Genomic DNA, 13,935 nt, shown 5'->3' with positions numbered 1-13,935 from the left:
CCATTTTCCTGCTCCATCAGGCTGGCAATTTCTGGGCTCTGTGGTGTGTGATAGTATCAGTGAATCTTATGATTGTATTTCCACGGTTATTTTCCTAAGTGGGTTCCTTGGTCCAGGGAGATGCATGAGGATTTCCTGTTGGTAGAGCAGACACTCTGCATGACCTCAGGTAGACATGGTCCTGGCTGAGGCTCTGAAGGCAGAGAAGGCAAATCCATGCCCAGAATTTGTGTCAGTTCCAATCAAGTTCAGTTACTGCCCCTTCTACAGTGGAAAGGTCCAGTGGTTGGTTGGTTTCTTCCAGGAATGGTGCCATGTTGGGAGGATTCATTGTCAGCATTGATTTCTTTTGGAGGCAGATTGGACATTGGGCTGTGGGCATAGCTACATCAGTCTTAGTGAGAGCCTATGCTGTTGGGCCTGTTCAATGCCCCAATCCCTGCCACTAATGCTACTCCATCAATGACCCCTCTGTGCCAGCCCTGGGAAGCTTGAAAACAGACTAGACAACTCCACCTGGCCAGGTTGTTCTGTCTGTGGGTGGATTAATGCCTCCTCTGGTAAATGCCCTTCAGTGCCTGTTGTCATGCAAAATTAAGACCTTCCCATTTCACCCCCAGTCTCCTAAGTTCACCCACATGCCTCTTCCTCAGACCTCCTTTTCCCTGATATTCCAGTTAAACCATTCATCTCCTTGTCCCTGCCTGACTAGCTAAGCTCTTTGCTTTGCCCATGGGCCCGCATATTTTCTTACCTCAGCCACTTTTCTCTCCACACAAAGTGGAGAACCAGCTGCACCTGAGCCCTTCCCTATAACTCTGCCCATTGGGAAGATTTCTTCTCTCTGCTCCTCTCAGACTCACCCTTAAGTTGTGACCTGCTGACCAACTTCACACTGAACTCAGATGCTGAGGTGAACCATGTACGAACTAACTCTTCCTTTTCTTTTCTTCATAGCTGTTATTCAGAAGCCTGCACATGCCCTGCATGTGGTAGTTGAGGGTGAGGTACTCCCACCACTGTGGTGGTTGTCACAGGTCTGGGCTGCCTGCTCATATGGCTTGCTTGTTCCCACTAGACTTGTTTCAGCCGAATTTTGGACCTTCCATCTCATGATGGATTGTTTCTGGGCCTGCTTGACATTATGACTTGGTGAGTCTAACGGAATCCAGTTCATGATGGTTGGCTCTGACATCATGGTCAGGGATTTTGTCTCTACTAGGGCTGTTTTTCTAGCAGTGCATAATTCTTTGCTGCACATGACATGGCCTTGCTCCGGTCCCCTGTGGGTCTGCATTTTGATTTGTCTATTAGACCTTGCCATGAATTCCATCGGCATCTTTTCTGAGCACAGATACCTCTAAACAAACCATTGGCTTTACCAGGTTGTATGGTCCAAGCAACAGGGCTTCCCACACTGCAGCCTGGACTTGCTATGCTGCCAAAACTGGCCTTGTCTCTCAATGTGTGATTCAGAGCAGTAGTCCCAAGTGTGGAATATGCTATCCCCAGAACCTAAAATAGCCAATATGATATTATGCTTCCTTCCCAGTGGTGGGAAGTGTGAGATGCAATAATTTGTCCTTTGTTATAAGTGGGCAAATGCCAGAATGCCCCAGACCACTGAGCCCCTAAGCACTTCACCGATATGGTGTGCCCCGAATCTTCGTTCGACTTATCTTCCATCTCTCAAACACAGATGTCTTGTCAAAGCCTCCAAAATACTTGCCACCTCCTGCTTCTCTGTTCTCCTTAGCATGGTATCATCAACAACATTTACAATGGGATGGTCTGTGGGTTATCCAGATTCGCCGGGTCCCTTCAAACTATATCCTGACAAAGGATAGCAGTTAGCACAGCCCTCAGCAAGATCACAGCTCTGCATGATCTCATCATTAGAATGTTAACTACTCTTGGTTCTGCTTCCGATAGAGATGGAAAAGAACACATTTACCATGTCAGGGACTGCAAAACATGCATTTGAGTGTATGTTAATCCACTAAAGCAAAGATCTCATATTTTGGCATAGCAGCTGCAGTTGGGATCAGTACTTGTTTGACGTGATGGCAGTCCACTGTCGGCCCCCAGGATCAGTCTTGTAGGGTCCACACTGGTTAATTAAATGGAAAAAAAATGATAGGGACCATCAGCCATGCATCCTATAAGTTTAAGGGTGGTACAGCTTGAATCTCCCTTATCTGAAATGCTTGGGACATAGAAGTGTATTGGATTTTGGATTTTTCAGAATTTGGAATATTTGCATATACATAATGAGGTATCTTGGGAATGGGACCCAAGTCTACACATGAAATTCATTTCTGTTTTATATACATGTTTTACACATGGGCTAAAATTAATTCCATACAATATTTTTTAAAATTTTGTGCATGAAACAAAGTTTTGAATGCACCTGTCACATGAGGTCAGGTGTGGAATTTTCCATGTGTGACATCATGTCAATGCCCCCAAAATTCAAATTTTGGAGCATTTTGGATCTTTGGATTTGAGATACCCAACCTGTACTAATGTTTGCCATTCCACCTAGAATATAATGTTTAAATCTACTATCTGGTAACAGAATGGGAGAAGTTTTAGAGGATTTCATTTGTGGGTCTCACTTTATTAGCTCCTACCGCACTAGCCAAGAAGCCAATATGTATCTGCACCAATTATACATGCAGAGACCAGTAGTACACCCATGAGAAAGATTTGTGAAGCCAGGACACCCCCTGGGACAGGTTTTCATTTGTGATCTGCCCCCATATTCTCCCACTCTATCAAAGGGCCATGATGAAGCTTCAGTCCCCTAGGTATCAACTCGGACAATAAGTGCAATAGTCCTTGAATGCTTGTGCAGTCTTTTTTCCCCAGGGTAATTGTTCTCCAAGTAAACGACCATAGGTCCTTAAGAAAAGAGACTAGGGAGACCTTCACCATTGGGAACTTCCTTGAAAGGACATGGCTCTTCTCTTTCAATCACTGGGTTCTGAGTTTAAGAACTGCTTCAGGCCCAGAGACAAAAAGCCAAGAATCATCGATTTTCATTGGGATGGGTTTCCTGGCCTATGGAAGGTATCTATCCTAGAATGTCCACTTCTCTGAATCTTTTGATCCCTTCTTTATCCTTTGCAATGGCAGTTCTGGAATCACTGATTAGTGTGGGCCATTGTTTTTCTAGGCTTTCAAATGCCAATCCAGCATGGGAGTTGGCTTGCCATCAACTTTCCCTTATCCAAGTTGATATTCCATACCTTTGATCCAGCACCTTCAGGATCCAGCCTGTCTGTACACCTCTAGCTCCTGCCATACATATGAGCTAGATCCTGCAGCTCCTTTTGGCCTGTGCACCCTTTATACTCTTAGAAAGCCAGATGCTGTGGTGTGATGATGTTGGTTATTGTTTGGGGGCAAGGAGGGGAGATGGAAGCATGTATTCATCATCTCCAGTGTGATGCAGGGAGAAGGGGACTAATTTTATGGCTCAGAGGATCCAGGGCACTCTTAGGATTTTATATTTTTTAGTGTGTCAATCAAAAGGTCCAGATTCTGTCACCATATGCAGTAGGCATTGCAAGTTTAACGTGCTCCAGTTTGAACTCCCAATCTCCAACCCTTGTGAATCCTGCTTCTGCAAGTCCTACCCATCTCAGAAATGGTAACTACATGATTCCAGTTCTTAAGAGAAAAACCTTGTAGGCATTCTTGACCCTTTACTCTCTTTTACATCCATCATCTAATCTCTCATAATTCCATTTGCTTTCTCTTGCAAATGTATTCAGAATCTCACCAGTTCTCACCACCACTGCTAGTACAGCCACAATCCAAATCACTCACATCTCTCATCTGGTTTATTGCCATAACCCCTGACCATGCTCCTTGTTTCTAACCTTCTATCTACAACTGTTCTTAACATGGAAGCCAGAATAGTCCTCCTAACATACAAATCAGCCCGTCACTCTATCAAAACACTACAACGTATTCAAATCTCACTGAGTCAAAGTTCCTAAAATGGTCTGTAGTTCTCAGCATAATCTGAATCCATTATTTCTCTGACCTCATCTCCTATTATTCCTCCTCCTTCACTGTGCCTGAGCCTTTGTGTTCGCCTTCAGATGTGCCTTGCACAGTGCTATCTCAGGGCCCTTGCACCTGCTGTTTCTGCTGCCTGCAATCCTGTGCCCCATTGTTTCTGCATTTTCTCCCTTATCTAACCTCCTTGAGATCTTTACTAAAATTCAGTCTTCTTAATGGGGCTTTTCCTGACCACATGATCTCAAACTCTGATCTTTTGCTAGCATATATTTCCTGTTTCGCTTCTCTGCTATATTTTTTCCAAAGCAAACATCTTCAAACATATTATGTATTTTACTCAATTTAAGGATTTTCTATCTCTTTTCTCCATAATAAAACTCTAGGAAGAGAGACACTTTTTCAATTTTATTCCATGCTATATCCTTAAAACTTACGACATTGATAAATAAATGTTTATTTAGCACTTATTATGTATTTATTGAATAAGTGAATATTTCCAAAGTAATATAAGCTGGAAAAATAGTACTGTCCATATACATTGATTTTGCTGAATAATTGTTGAGTTTTGTTTTAACTAGAAGTATGCAAAAGGAATTAAAGATCAATTGCATTAATTAATAATCATTATTTTAAGTATAGATTGCAATTGTTTTAGAAATGTGGTATAGAAATGCAAATTAACTCAGACATGGTTCTTTAAGTAATTTATGTATTGGGTAATTAGGCCAAATGTACACACAGATACCATTGAGAACATCTGCAAGACAAACTCAACCAAAAAGCAAAAAGGATCACCGCTCTTTAATCACAGCTCATCTTAGATTTAGTAAATGAAAAATGCCTTTCCTTTCCTAGGTCAAGGAAAATTTTCCCCATCAGTATCTCAAAAAAGTGATCTATTATCCTTTAAGAAAAAGTTGAGGACTGTAATTCTAAACCAAATAAAGTTCAACAATTGGCCTCTACAAAGTAAGACTGTTAGTTTGGAAAGCTTTTTATATTCTTCCATCATTGGCTGTGTTCACTCACTGGAGCAAGTCTGCTCATTAAATCATTGAATAGTATGATATGGATAGTTTTAAGGACAGTATTAAATAATTGTAGGTATGATTTAGGTCCAGACTGCCTGAGTTCAAATCTGGACTCTTTCATTAATGGCTGTTTTATATTTGACAAATCAACCTCTCTGAGCTTTAGAGATATAATAGTACCAACCTCAGGATATTATTACAAGAATCCAGTGGGCTGATACATGTAAATAATTTAGAGCACTCCCTGGCACATTGCAAGTACTCACTAAATCTTACCTGTTATCATTGGCTCTATTGGGTTTAGAACCTACAATTAAAGTCAGGACCTTTGACTTTAGTCTATAAATACTTTTGGTAATCAAAGAAATTTGCAGCTCACATTGGCTGAACATTATACCAGGCTGCAAATGGACCTGCTAAGACTCTTTTTTTTTAAGTAAACTTATTGAAGTATAACACATATCCAAAAAATTCACAACTTATGTATGTATAGCCTTGTGAGTTTCCACTAGATGAACATACCCATGAAACCACCACCAGAACAAGGAACAGGACTTTATCAGTATCCCAGCCATTTCCTTCATACCTCCCACAGCTGTGACCCTCACAAAAGTCATCATCCCTGACTCCGCCTTCATCGATTAATTGTGCTGGTTTTGGACATTATGTATGCACTTTCATTGCCTAGATTCTTTGACTCAACCATATGTGTGTCGGATTCATCCGTGTTATTTGTAGCAACAATTGCCTTTTCCTCACGGCTAGCATATTCAGGGCCATGAATATTCTACCATCTTTTATTCATTCTGCAGTCAAAGGACTATGCGATGTTTCCGGTATGGGAGAGACTACTGCTGTGAATATTATTGAACATACCTTTTGTGCATATATGGACATGGCTCTTTCAGGTGTGTACTTAGGAATGGAATTTCTGGGCCATGAGTAGACATCTGTTCACCTTTAGTAGATACTGTTGAGCAGTTTCCAAAGCAGCCATACCGATTTACCTGTGCTAGCAGTGTATGAGCGTTCCAGTTGCCTGAGATCCTCACCGACATTTGGGGTTTGTCGGCCTTTTCATTTTAGCCATCCCAGTTGGCATGAGCAGTACCTAAGTGTAGGTGTTTGCATTTCCCTGGAGACGAAAGAATCTGAGCACGTTTGCATTTGTGTATCAGCCAAAAGTTCTTTTGTGAAGTGACTGCCCATGTACTTTGCCTAGGTTTAAAATTGGCAGTCTTTTCTTATTTGGAAGAATTCTTTATATATTCTGTATAGAAGTTATTTTTTGATGTAGGTACTGCAAATACCTTCTCCCACTCTTTGGCTTGCTTCTTCTCTCTTAATGGTCTTTGGAAAACCATACAGCATGACATACATGTAGAAGAGTGTGCATATCAAGAAGCGGGGCTCGTGGCTCTTCACAACCTCACAGTGCTTGTATAAATGGATGGAGAAATGGAATGTTAATAGGAGGCTCCCCTTACTGGTTGGCAACTTCTGATAAATGAAAGTTTTTCATTTTAATGTGCTCTGATTTGTCAGTGTTTTCCTTTAAATTAGTGTTGTTTGTAAACTGCTTGAGAAAATTTTGCCTACCCCAAGGTCGTGAAGATATTATCTCACATTTTGAAGATAATATCTCACATTTTCTTCTAGAAGTTTTATTATTTTACAGTGCAAATTCGCCATCCTTCTGGAGTTTATTGTGTACACTGTGAGGTACAAGTAGAGGGATCTCTTTTTCAGATAGATATCCAGTTAATCGAGCACTGTTCACAAAGAAACAACCCTTTGCCCAATGATGCCTTTGTCATCAATTGACCGTATATGTGTGGGTCTATTTCTAGACCCAATAAATGGAACATCTATGCTGTTCCATTGGTCTTACATTCAACATTGTAAGGCTTCCAACTTTGTTGTTCTTTTCCAACATTGTCTTTGCTCTTCTTGGTTCTTTTCATTTCCACAGAAACTGTAGAATTAACTTGTAAACTTCTAAGAAATATCCTCTGGAGGTATTGGTAGGAATTGCATTGAATCTAATAGATAAAGAAGGGGAGAGTTGAAATTGCTATACTGAGTCTTTTCATCCATGAACACTTTGCATCTCTCTATTTATTTAAGCCTTCACTAGCTTTCTCACTATGTTCTTTATTGTGTATAGGTTTGTACATCTGTTAGATTTATTCCTAGGTATTTCGTATTTCTATGCTATTGTAAATGTTTTTTAATTTTTATTTTCTAATTGTTTGTGGCTGGTTTATAGAAGTAAAATGAATTTTTGAATAGTGAACTCACTAAATTTACTTGTTTTTAAATTGTATCTGTAGATTCCTTTGGATTTTCCTCAAACATAATCATACCTCTGCAAATAATAATAGTTTAATTTTTTCTTTTTCAATCATCATATCATACCTTTGTTACTTTGTTTCTTTTCTGTCAATCTTCTTAGTCTTAATTCAGATTCATACTTCTTGGCCCCTTTCAATGAATCTGTGGTATTCTGTCTAATTAGAAGAAATCAGTAGGAATACCTGCTATGAATTTTCCATGAAAATGTTGAAGCATGTAAGTGTTTTCCTTGGACTCAGAGGTTCACAATCTCTGTTTATTTTTGCATTTTATTCTTTTGGGGATGTGTGCCCAGAATGTATCTATTGCTGAACCTACATTTTAAAAATATGTTACATAACTTCTGAAAACTTCATTGAGAATTTATTACTATAGTAGATAAGTTGAAAACTCTAGATGTGGAGGATTCACAGTTTCCTAATGTATCTTTTCTGAAACCTGAAAGGTCAACACATTTGACTTCTAAACATACTTCCAGTACAGAATTGATCACTAGTGTTATCTAATTATGGTTTGCTTCAATGATTTTCCAAAAATTTTTCATTCCACTGTTGTGTCAAAGGGAATACCATTTCAAATGAGAATTCAAGTTTCTAAGTAAAAGGTATATTTCTCAAATATATAATCAAAAATTTCAGGTAAAAAATACAGATCTTTTAAATAGATTTTAATACAGTCAAAACCTGAATAGTATGGAGTTGAAAGATATTTGCTGCATTGATAAAGTTTCCTGGGGGACGCTGGATGTTTAAAGCAACAGTTTGATTGAATAGAACAATAAATGCAGGGCTGAGTGTATTTTTTCTCTTCTTTTTCATCTACTAGAAAAATATAGATAATAGAGCTCATTTATTTCCTTAACATTTCAGAGCTCCGCAGATGGGAAAACACAACCCAGTGGAAATGATTTCTGGCAACCTTGAGAAGATATGTTAGCATTTTGTGGCATTTCTCTCAGTGACATGTAAAGCATGGCTTTCCCTCATTGCAGTGTCACAGTGAAGTGTCACAATAAAGCCAAAATAGTGTGCCCTCAGGGAAAACTAGGAAAAGGGACCATTTTCCATGCACACACAAAGAGTAATATTTATTATAAAGCCTTTCATTTCAGCTCCAAATGCTGCCTGGGCCGTGGGTATTTTCCAGTGGAGAAATGCACAGAATGTGAGATTTAAAGCAAATGTTATGTGTAAATCTAATGCAATTTATGTAAATATAAATAATATGTTAAAAAGTAGAATGCATTTATGGACATACATGCATTGCGTAAATCTCTGTAGCGTGCCAGGGAGAAAGCTTGTGATGCTGCATCAGCCAGTGCTGATGGAGTCCAGAGAGCCCTGAGCTGGGAGCCAAGACAGTTCCATCTTTACCTATTTTTGTCACTACTAGCACAGATGTTATCTCTTTTATCCACAAAACCTGTGATATAGAAGTTATTATTTCCATTTGGTAGATGAAGAATTTGATATTCCAAAAATTTAACTATCTGTTGCAGATTACACAGCTAGTATTACTTAAGTGATTTCACATACTCTTATTATCAAATACAATAGCTTATTATAAGCTAAACTTTTAGTTCTGATAAAAACCTTACATATCCTCTTCATCCTACACTCACACAGTTATTATTTGGACCCAAATCTTGAACTTTATTTTTATAGTCATTAACTGCCATCTCATTAGGTTCATTCTCCTGCCCCAGGCTATGGACATTTTGGGAGTGTCTTAGTTTATTACTTTGCAAGGTGCTTCTCATTGCTGCAACTCAGTATCTTCTTCAGGCTGAATGACTGTTGTGTATATCCTCACTCAAATCAGTGGGCAAGGTCCTGTGGCAGGCATCTTTCTTCTAGTTAGAGAGGTTGCTGTTTCATCCAGGTTCTACTCTAACCAACTGTCAAATGCATACAGAAATCACCCACATCTATGTCCTTATGTAGTAAAATGGAGGAGAGGGCGTGAGCTTTGGAGCCCTATAGACTTGGTTTCAAATACTGGCCCCACTATTAGCAGTTAATGTGATTCGTTTTTATAAGTAAATTTGGATGATGATATTAATAAGATACAGTTTGCAAGGATCTTAAAGTCAGTATGAGTTCAGGCCCATTCATCACCGCAGTCGTCAAAGTCAGAAATAACTTTTTTTAATGACCAATTTTTTATTAACCATCCCTGCCACCCGAGGTCTCATTGAGCAATGCTTCCTGATGCCAAAAAATAAATCTCCTCTTTCTCCTTCTCCTCCTTCCTCAGTTCTGTTATGGAACATGCAGCATGAGAGCTCATTTTCAAGTGTGAAGTACACTATTGACTCTAGGTACAGTGTTGAACAGCAGATCTCTAGAGCTAATTCATCTTGCTTGACTGAAACTTTATGCCTGTTTGATTAGTAACTCTCATTTCCCCCTCCCTCATCCCCCGGCAACCACCATCCCACTCTGATTTTACAATTTTGACTATTGTAGATACTTATAGTGTAGTCACACAGCATTTGTCTTTCATTTGTCTGGCTTATTTCACTGAGAATAACGTCCTCAAGCTTCATCTATGTAGTTGCATATTACAATATTTCCTTCTCTTTAAAGAATGGAGAGTATTTCATTGTATGTATGCACCACATATCAATTTGTCAATTATTCATGGACATTTAGGTGGTTTCCACATCTTGGCTATTGGGGATAGTTGCAATGAACATAGAAATGCAATGAACATAGAAAACTGGGCAAATGTTCCTCAAAAATACAACTACCATATGATCCAGCAGCCCCACTTCTGGGTATTTATGTAAAAGAATTGAAATCGGGATCCTGAAACATCTTCACTTTAATATCCTTTGTTAGCTGTTTTCCCAATACCAATGTTATGCTTAAATTACTATGATTTTTAGAATCCACTTCCTTTCCCTGCTTTAATATCTGAATGACATAGGAGCCTCTCCCATTTGCTACAAATCTTGGCTCATGATAATGGCTTAATGATCTTAGTTTTATATTTTGCAAGGATTTTTTTTGGTGGAAATTCATTTGACTCAGGATACTTTAACTATCCTCTTCATCCTACACTGACACAGTTATTATACTCTCTTCAGGAGGTTCAAGAGGTTCCTAGAGTTTCTCTAGGAACTCTATGCCCCTTTGATCTGTTTCTTCTGCCTCCCTGTTCAGCCCCTCAAAGCCAGTCTCCTTTGACAAAGAAGGCAAGCGTAAAGGTGTTTCCACTTCTTTGTGCTGGCTCTCATTACATCATAATCTACGGTGTAGACTTGTATTTTCCTTGACAAATGAGCAGAGCAGTCCATGTTGGTCCTCACTTCCTGCCCCATCTTCTTATCGTGGTGGTGTTTGCTCCCACGGTCATCTGGTTATATTCCATTTTGCTCCATATTCTGTACATGGTTACTTTACATTTAGGTTCATCAGAGAAGTTTTGTGAAAGCACATTGCTTGATTTAGAAACTTCACTCTTCTTTTACCTATTACCTATCAGGGTGATTTTTAATTCTATACTTTTTAATCTTCTTAAAGACATTTCCAGCTGTCTAATTATCTCTTCTTCCAGGATCTTTTTTCTTCTTTCTTAGAAGAAATGACACTTTTACCCCCATTGGAAGTTTTTGAATCTACTCTTCTAAAGCCAAGAGTTCCTGTGTGACTATAACCGAATCATTTTCACGAATAGGCACCATCTTTTGCGTTGATGCTTGTAAAATAATGGTTTAAGGCCTTTCTTTATTTAGTAATATTCCTGAGGATTTAGTCATCTTTTAGAGATGGAGTAAGTCATATCTTTTTACTCTGAGTCTAGGATTCTCTTCTCTGGATCTTTTCATCTAAAGCTCCACATGTTTCTTCAAAGTACATTTAATAAATATCTCTTATAGACTCGCAGTTGGCCAAACCCTCTGATTTTCATGGATCTTGCCAAGAGAATGTTTGTCTTAACTTCACACATAGAGTGATCTGCATTAATTCTGAGTGAGCTATATGTAGGAAATCTATTTTGAAAGGGCCACCCTCAGGAACATTTCCAAATAAAACCATATGAGAACAGGAGTGAGGATAAACTGTTGTCCATTTTTGTGAAATCCAATCTTATTTCTCCTCCTTTTATTTGTTCTGTGTGCCAAGTGAGTGAGAATCAGAAGGCAGAATGCCATGTAGCATCTTTCCACTTTTTTTGTGTTTGATGACTGGAGATGGGGAGACAGGATGTTCATAGCTAGCCCCCTTGCTCTGTGCTCCTTTTTTTTAAGTGAAAGTCCAAGATATGTGACATTTCAAGTTTGAGCCACAATGGTGGCAGAGATAAGCAGTTTCAGTAGCAAACAATTATTTGAAAAATCTTGTGATTTATCCATACTGGGCACATTTTTTTTTTTTTGTATCTGGTGGTATATTTTTCACATTAGCTGTTTCTTAGGATTAGCAAACCAGTGCAAATCTTGTTTCATCCCTCCCTGGGTATTTAGTGTAGTGCCAAGCAAAGCACAGATTAACATATGCTTACTCAGGATTAAGGATGATTTAAAAAAAAAAAAAACTCTTCTGATAGGCAGTAAAATAGAATCCATACAGTTCAGTGGAGTCCACAGATGGGATGTTTTTGTTAGTGCCAGTAACCAACCCTAAACCTCTAGTCCCAAGTTTCCAAAGGCTTTAGGTTAGACTTCATGAAAGTTAAATGCCAAACAGCAGTAAATGCTAATTTACCATATTCTTAATTTTCCTCAATCACTACAGTGTTGCCTATGATTGCTCCATGGCAAAGAAGAGAAGAGCTGAAGATCAGGCTTTGGGGGTTCCAGTCAACAAAAGGAAATCCCTGCTAATGAAGCCCCGACACTACAGCCCAAAAGCAGACTGCCAAGAAGACCACAGTGACAGGACAGAGGACGATGGCCCCTTGGAAACACATGGTCACTCTACCGCAGGTAGCAAGGAGGAGAGCCCAAACTTTACCTGCTCCCTGGCTCCAAGGACTCTGTGCTAATTCATGTAGAGTGTGTGGTTTGTATGGTTTGTATGGTTGTAAAAGTACATTAAGATTTGGAAGCAAAATCAAACATTTATTTTACTTGACATTCATTTATTGAGGACCTGGTTTTTAATCAGTAACTGTGGAGGGTCCATAAATAAGCAACAGAGAGTCTTGCCCTATCCGTTTTCAAAAGCAGACAATTGAACTATGCCTCTTTTTGAAGAAAATACAAGATACTAGGTCTTAGAGTTGAAGAGTACTTTTTCTTCCTAATAGGAAGGATTCCTGAAAGAATCCTTTAAGTTCAAGGGCATATTTAAACTTTAAGACACCTTTGCAATGATCAAGTTATATATAATGTTCATTAGTGATGATGATATATATATGTATATATTACAGTTAAAAATTTTTTTTAATTTTTTTTATCAACATATATGGTTTCTACTCCAAAATATAATTGGTAATAACAACATGAACCAAAGCAAGTGGTCTGTGGCCTTAATATTTTTAATATTCTTGAATAAATGCCTATAGCAATCAAGTATAGAAGCAACCTCAAGTTGGCAGACTAGAGTCTTCAGAAGGAGACTGAAGGAAAATGATGTATTATAGAAAAGTTATCACTGTGCCCATTATTTCAAAAATAAGTTATTTAAGTTTCTCTTTAGGTGCACATTTTAGTTAATTGATTCACTTCTTCACTTACTCATCAAACACCTTTTGTGTGCTAAGTGAAATGTAGTTACGTTTCAAAACTTTAGGATTTCTTTTTTCCCCATTGAATGTTATTCACATTAGTTCCTGGTAGTCACATGCCTCTAGGAGTTCGAATATCACTGATCACTTTGTGCATAAGGCGAAGCTGAGGGACATGCAAAAACTCTCAAAAATTATAGAAAACAATTAAGATCTAAAAATTGACTTAGTAGAAAATGAAACTAGGTGTATATTCTAAACATAATTTTTTTCTGAATGTGAATTTTAAAGGAATCAAAATATACTAAATAACTTGTTATTTAAAAATAAGTACTAATTATGCAAACAAAAGGCAATGAGATTCTTATGTAATAAATTTTCATGGCATGTACAATCATAGTTAGCAATAAGAATTAATAGAAAAGATTTAAGGGCATACTTATGAGTGAGCACAAATCTCAGTTCAGAATCATCCTAGATCCAGTAATATTGGCTTGAAAGTAGAGTTTGCAATTCTGTGCTTAAAACAAAGTTGTATTCTGATTTGAAGGTATTTAAGTAAATTCTTTGGCTTTTCTGTATTTAGCATGTGATTTAAAGCCTCATAGCTCATCTGTAAATTATAATCACCCTTGACTTTTTTTTGTTTCCTTGAACTGATCAATTTTATTTGTATTGTTGTTGTTGTTGTTTTGGTGGGTTTTTTTTTGTTTTATTTTATTTTATTTTATTTTATTTTATTTTATTTTATTTTATTTTTTTGATGGAGTCTCACTTTGTCGCCCAGGCTGGAGTGCAATGGTGGGATCTCAGCTCACTGCAACCTCCACCTCCCAGGTTC

The 13,935-nt window shown here is 38.2% G+C and overlaps 1 protein-coding gene across 7 annotated transcripts in view; it reads left to right on the top strand.

Annotated features, from left to right (window-relative positions):
* ST18 (ST18 C2H2C-type zinc finger transcription factor) overlaps positions 1–13,935 on the top strand; it is a 303,405-nt gene that overhangs the window by 221,760 nt on the left and 67,710 nt on the right. For all 7 annotated transcript variants that reach the window (XM_009455375.5, XM_009455376.5, XM_054656729.2 and 4 more), the window contains one exon: positions 12,161–12,351. In XM_009455375.5, the coding sequence (XP_009453650.2) occupies positions 12,161–12,351 (191 nt within the window). The remainder of the gene's footprint in view (positions 1–12,160; positions 12,352–13,935) is intronic.

This window comes from Pan troglodytes, chromosome 7 (genome assembly GCF_028858775.2).
Source record: "Pan troglodytes isolate AG18354 chromosome 7, NHGRI_mPanTro3-v2.0_pri, whole genome shotgun sequence".
Classification (NCBI taxonomy): domain Eukaryota; kingdom Metazoa; phylum Chordata; class Mammalia; order Primates; family Hominidae; genus Pan; species Pan troglodytes.
Note: the sequence above shows the minus strand (reverse complement) of the source record. Positions and strands in the feature narration are given on the sequence as shown.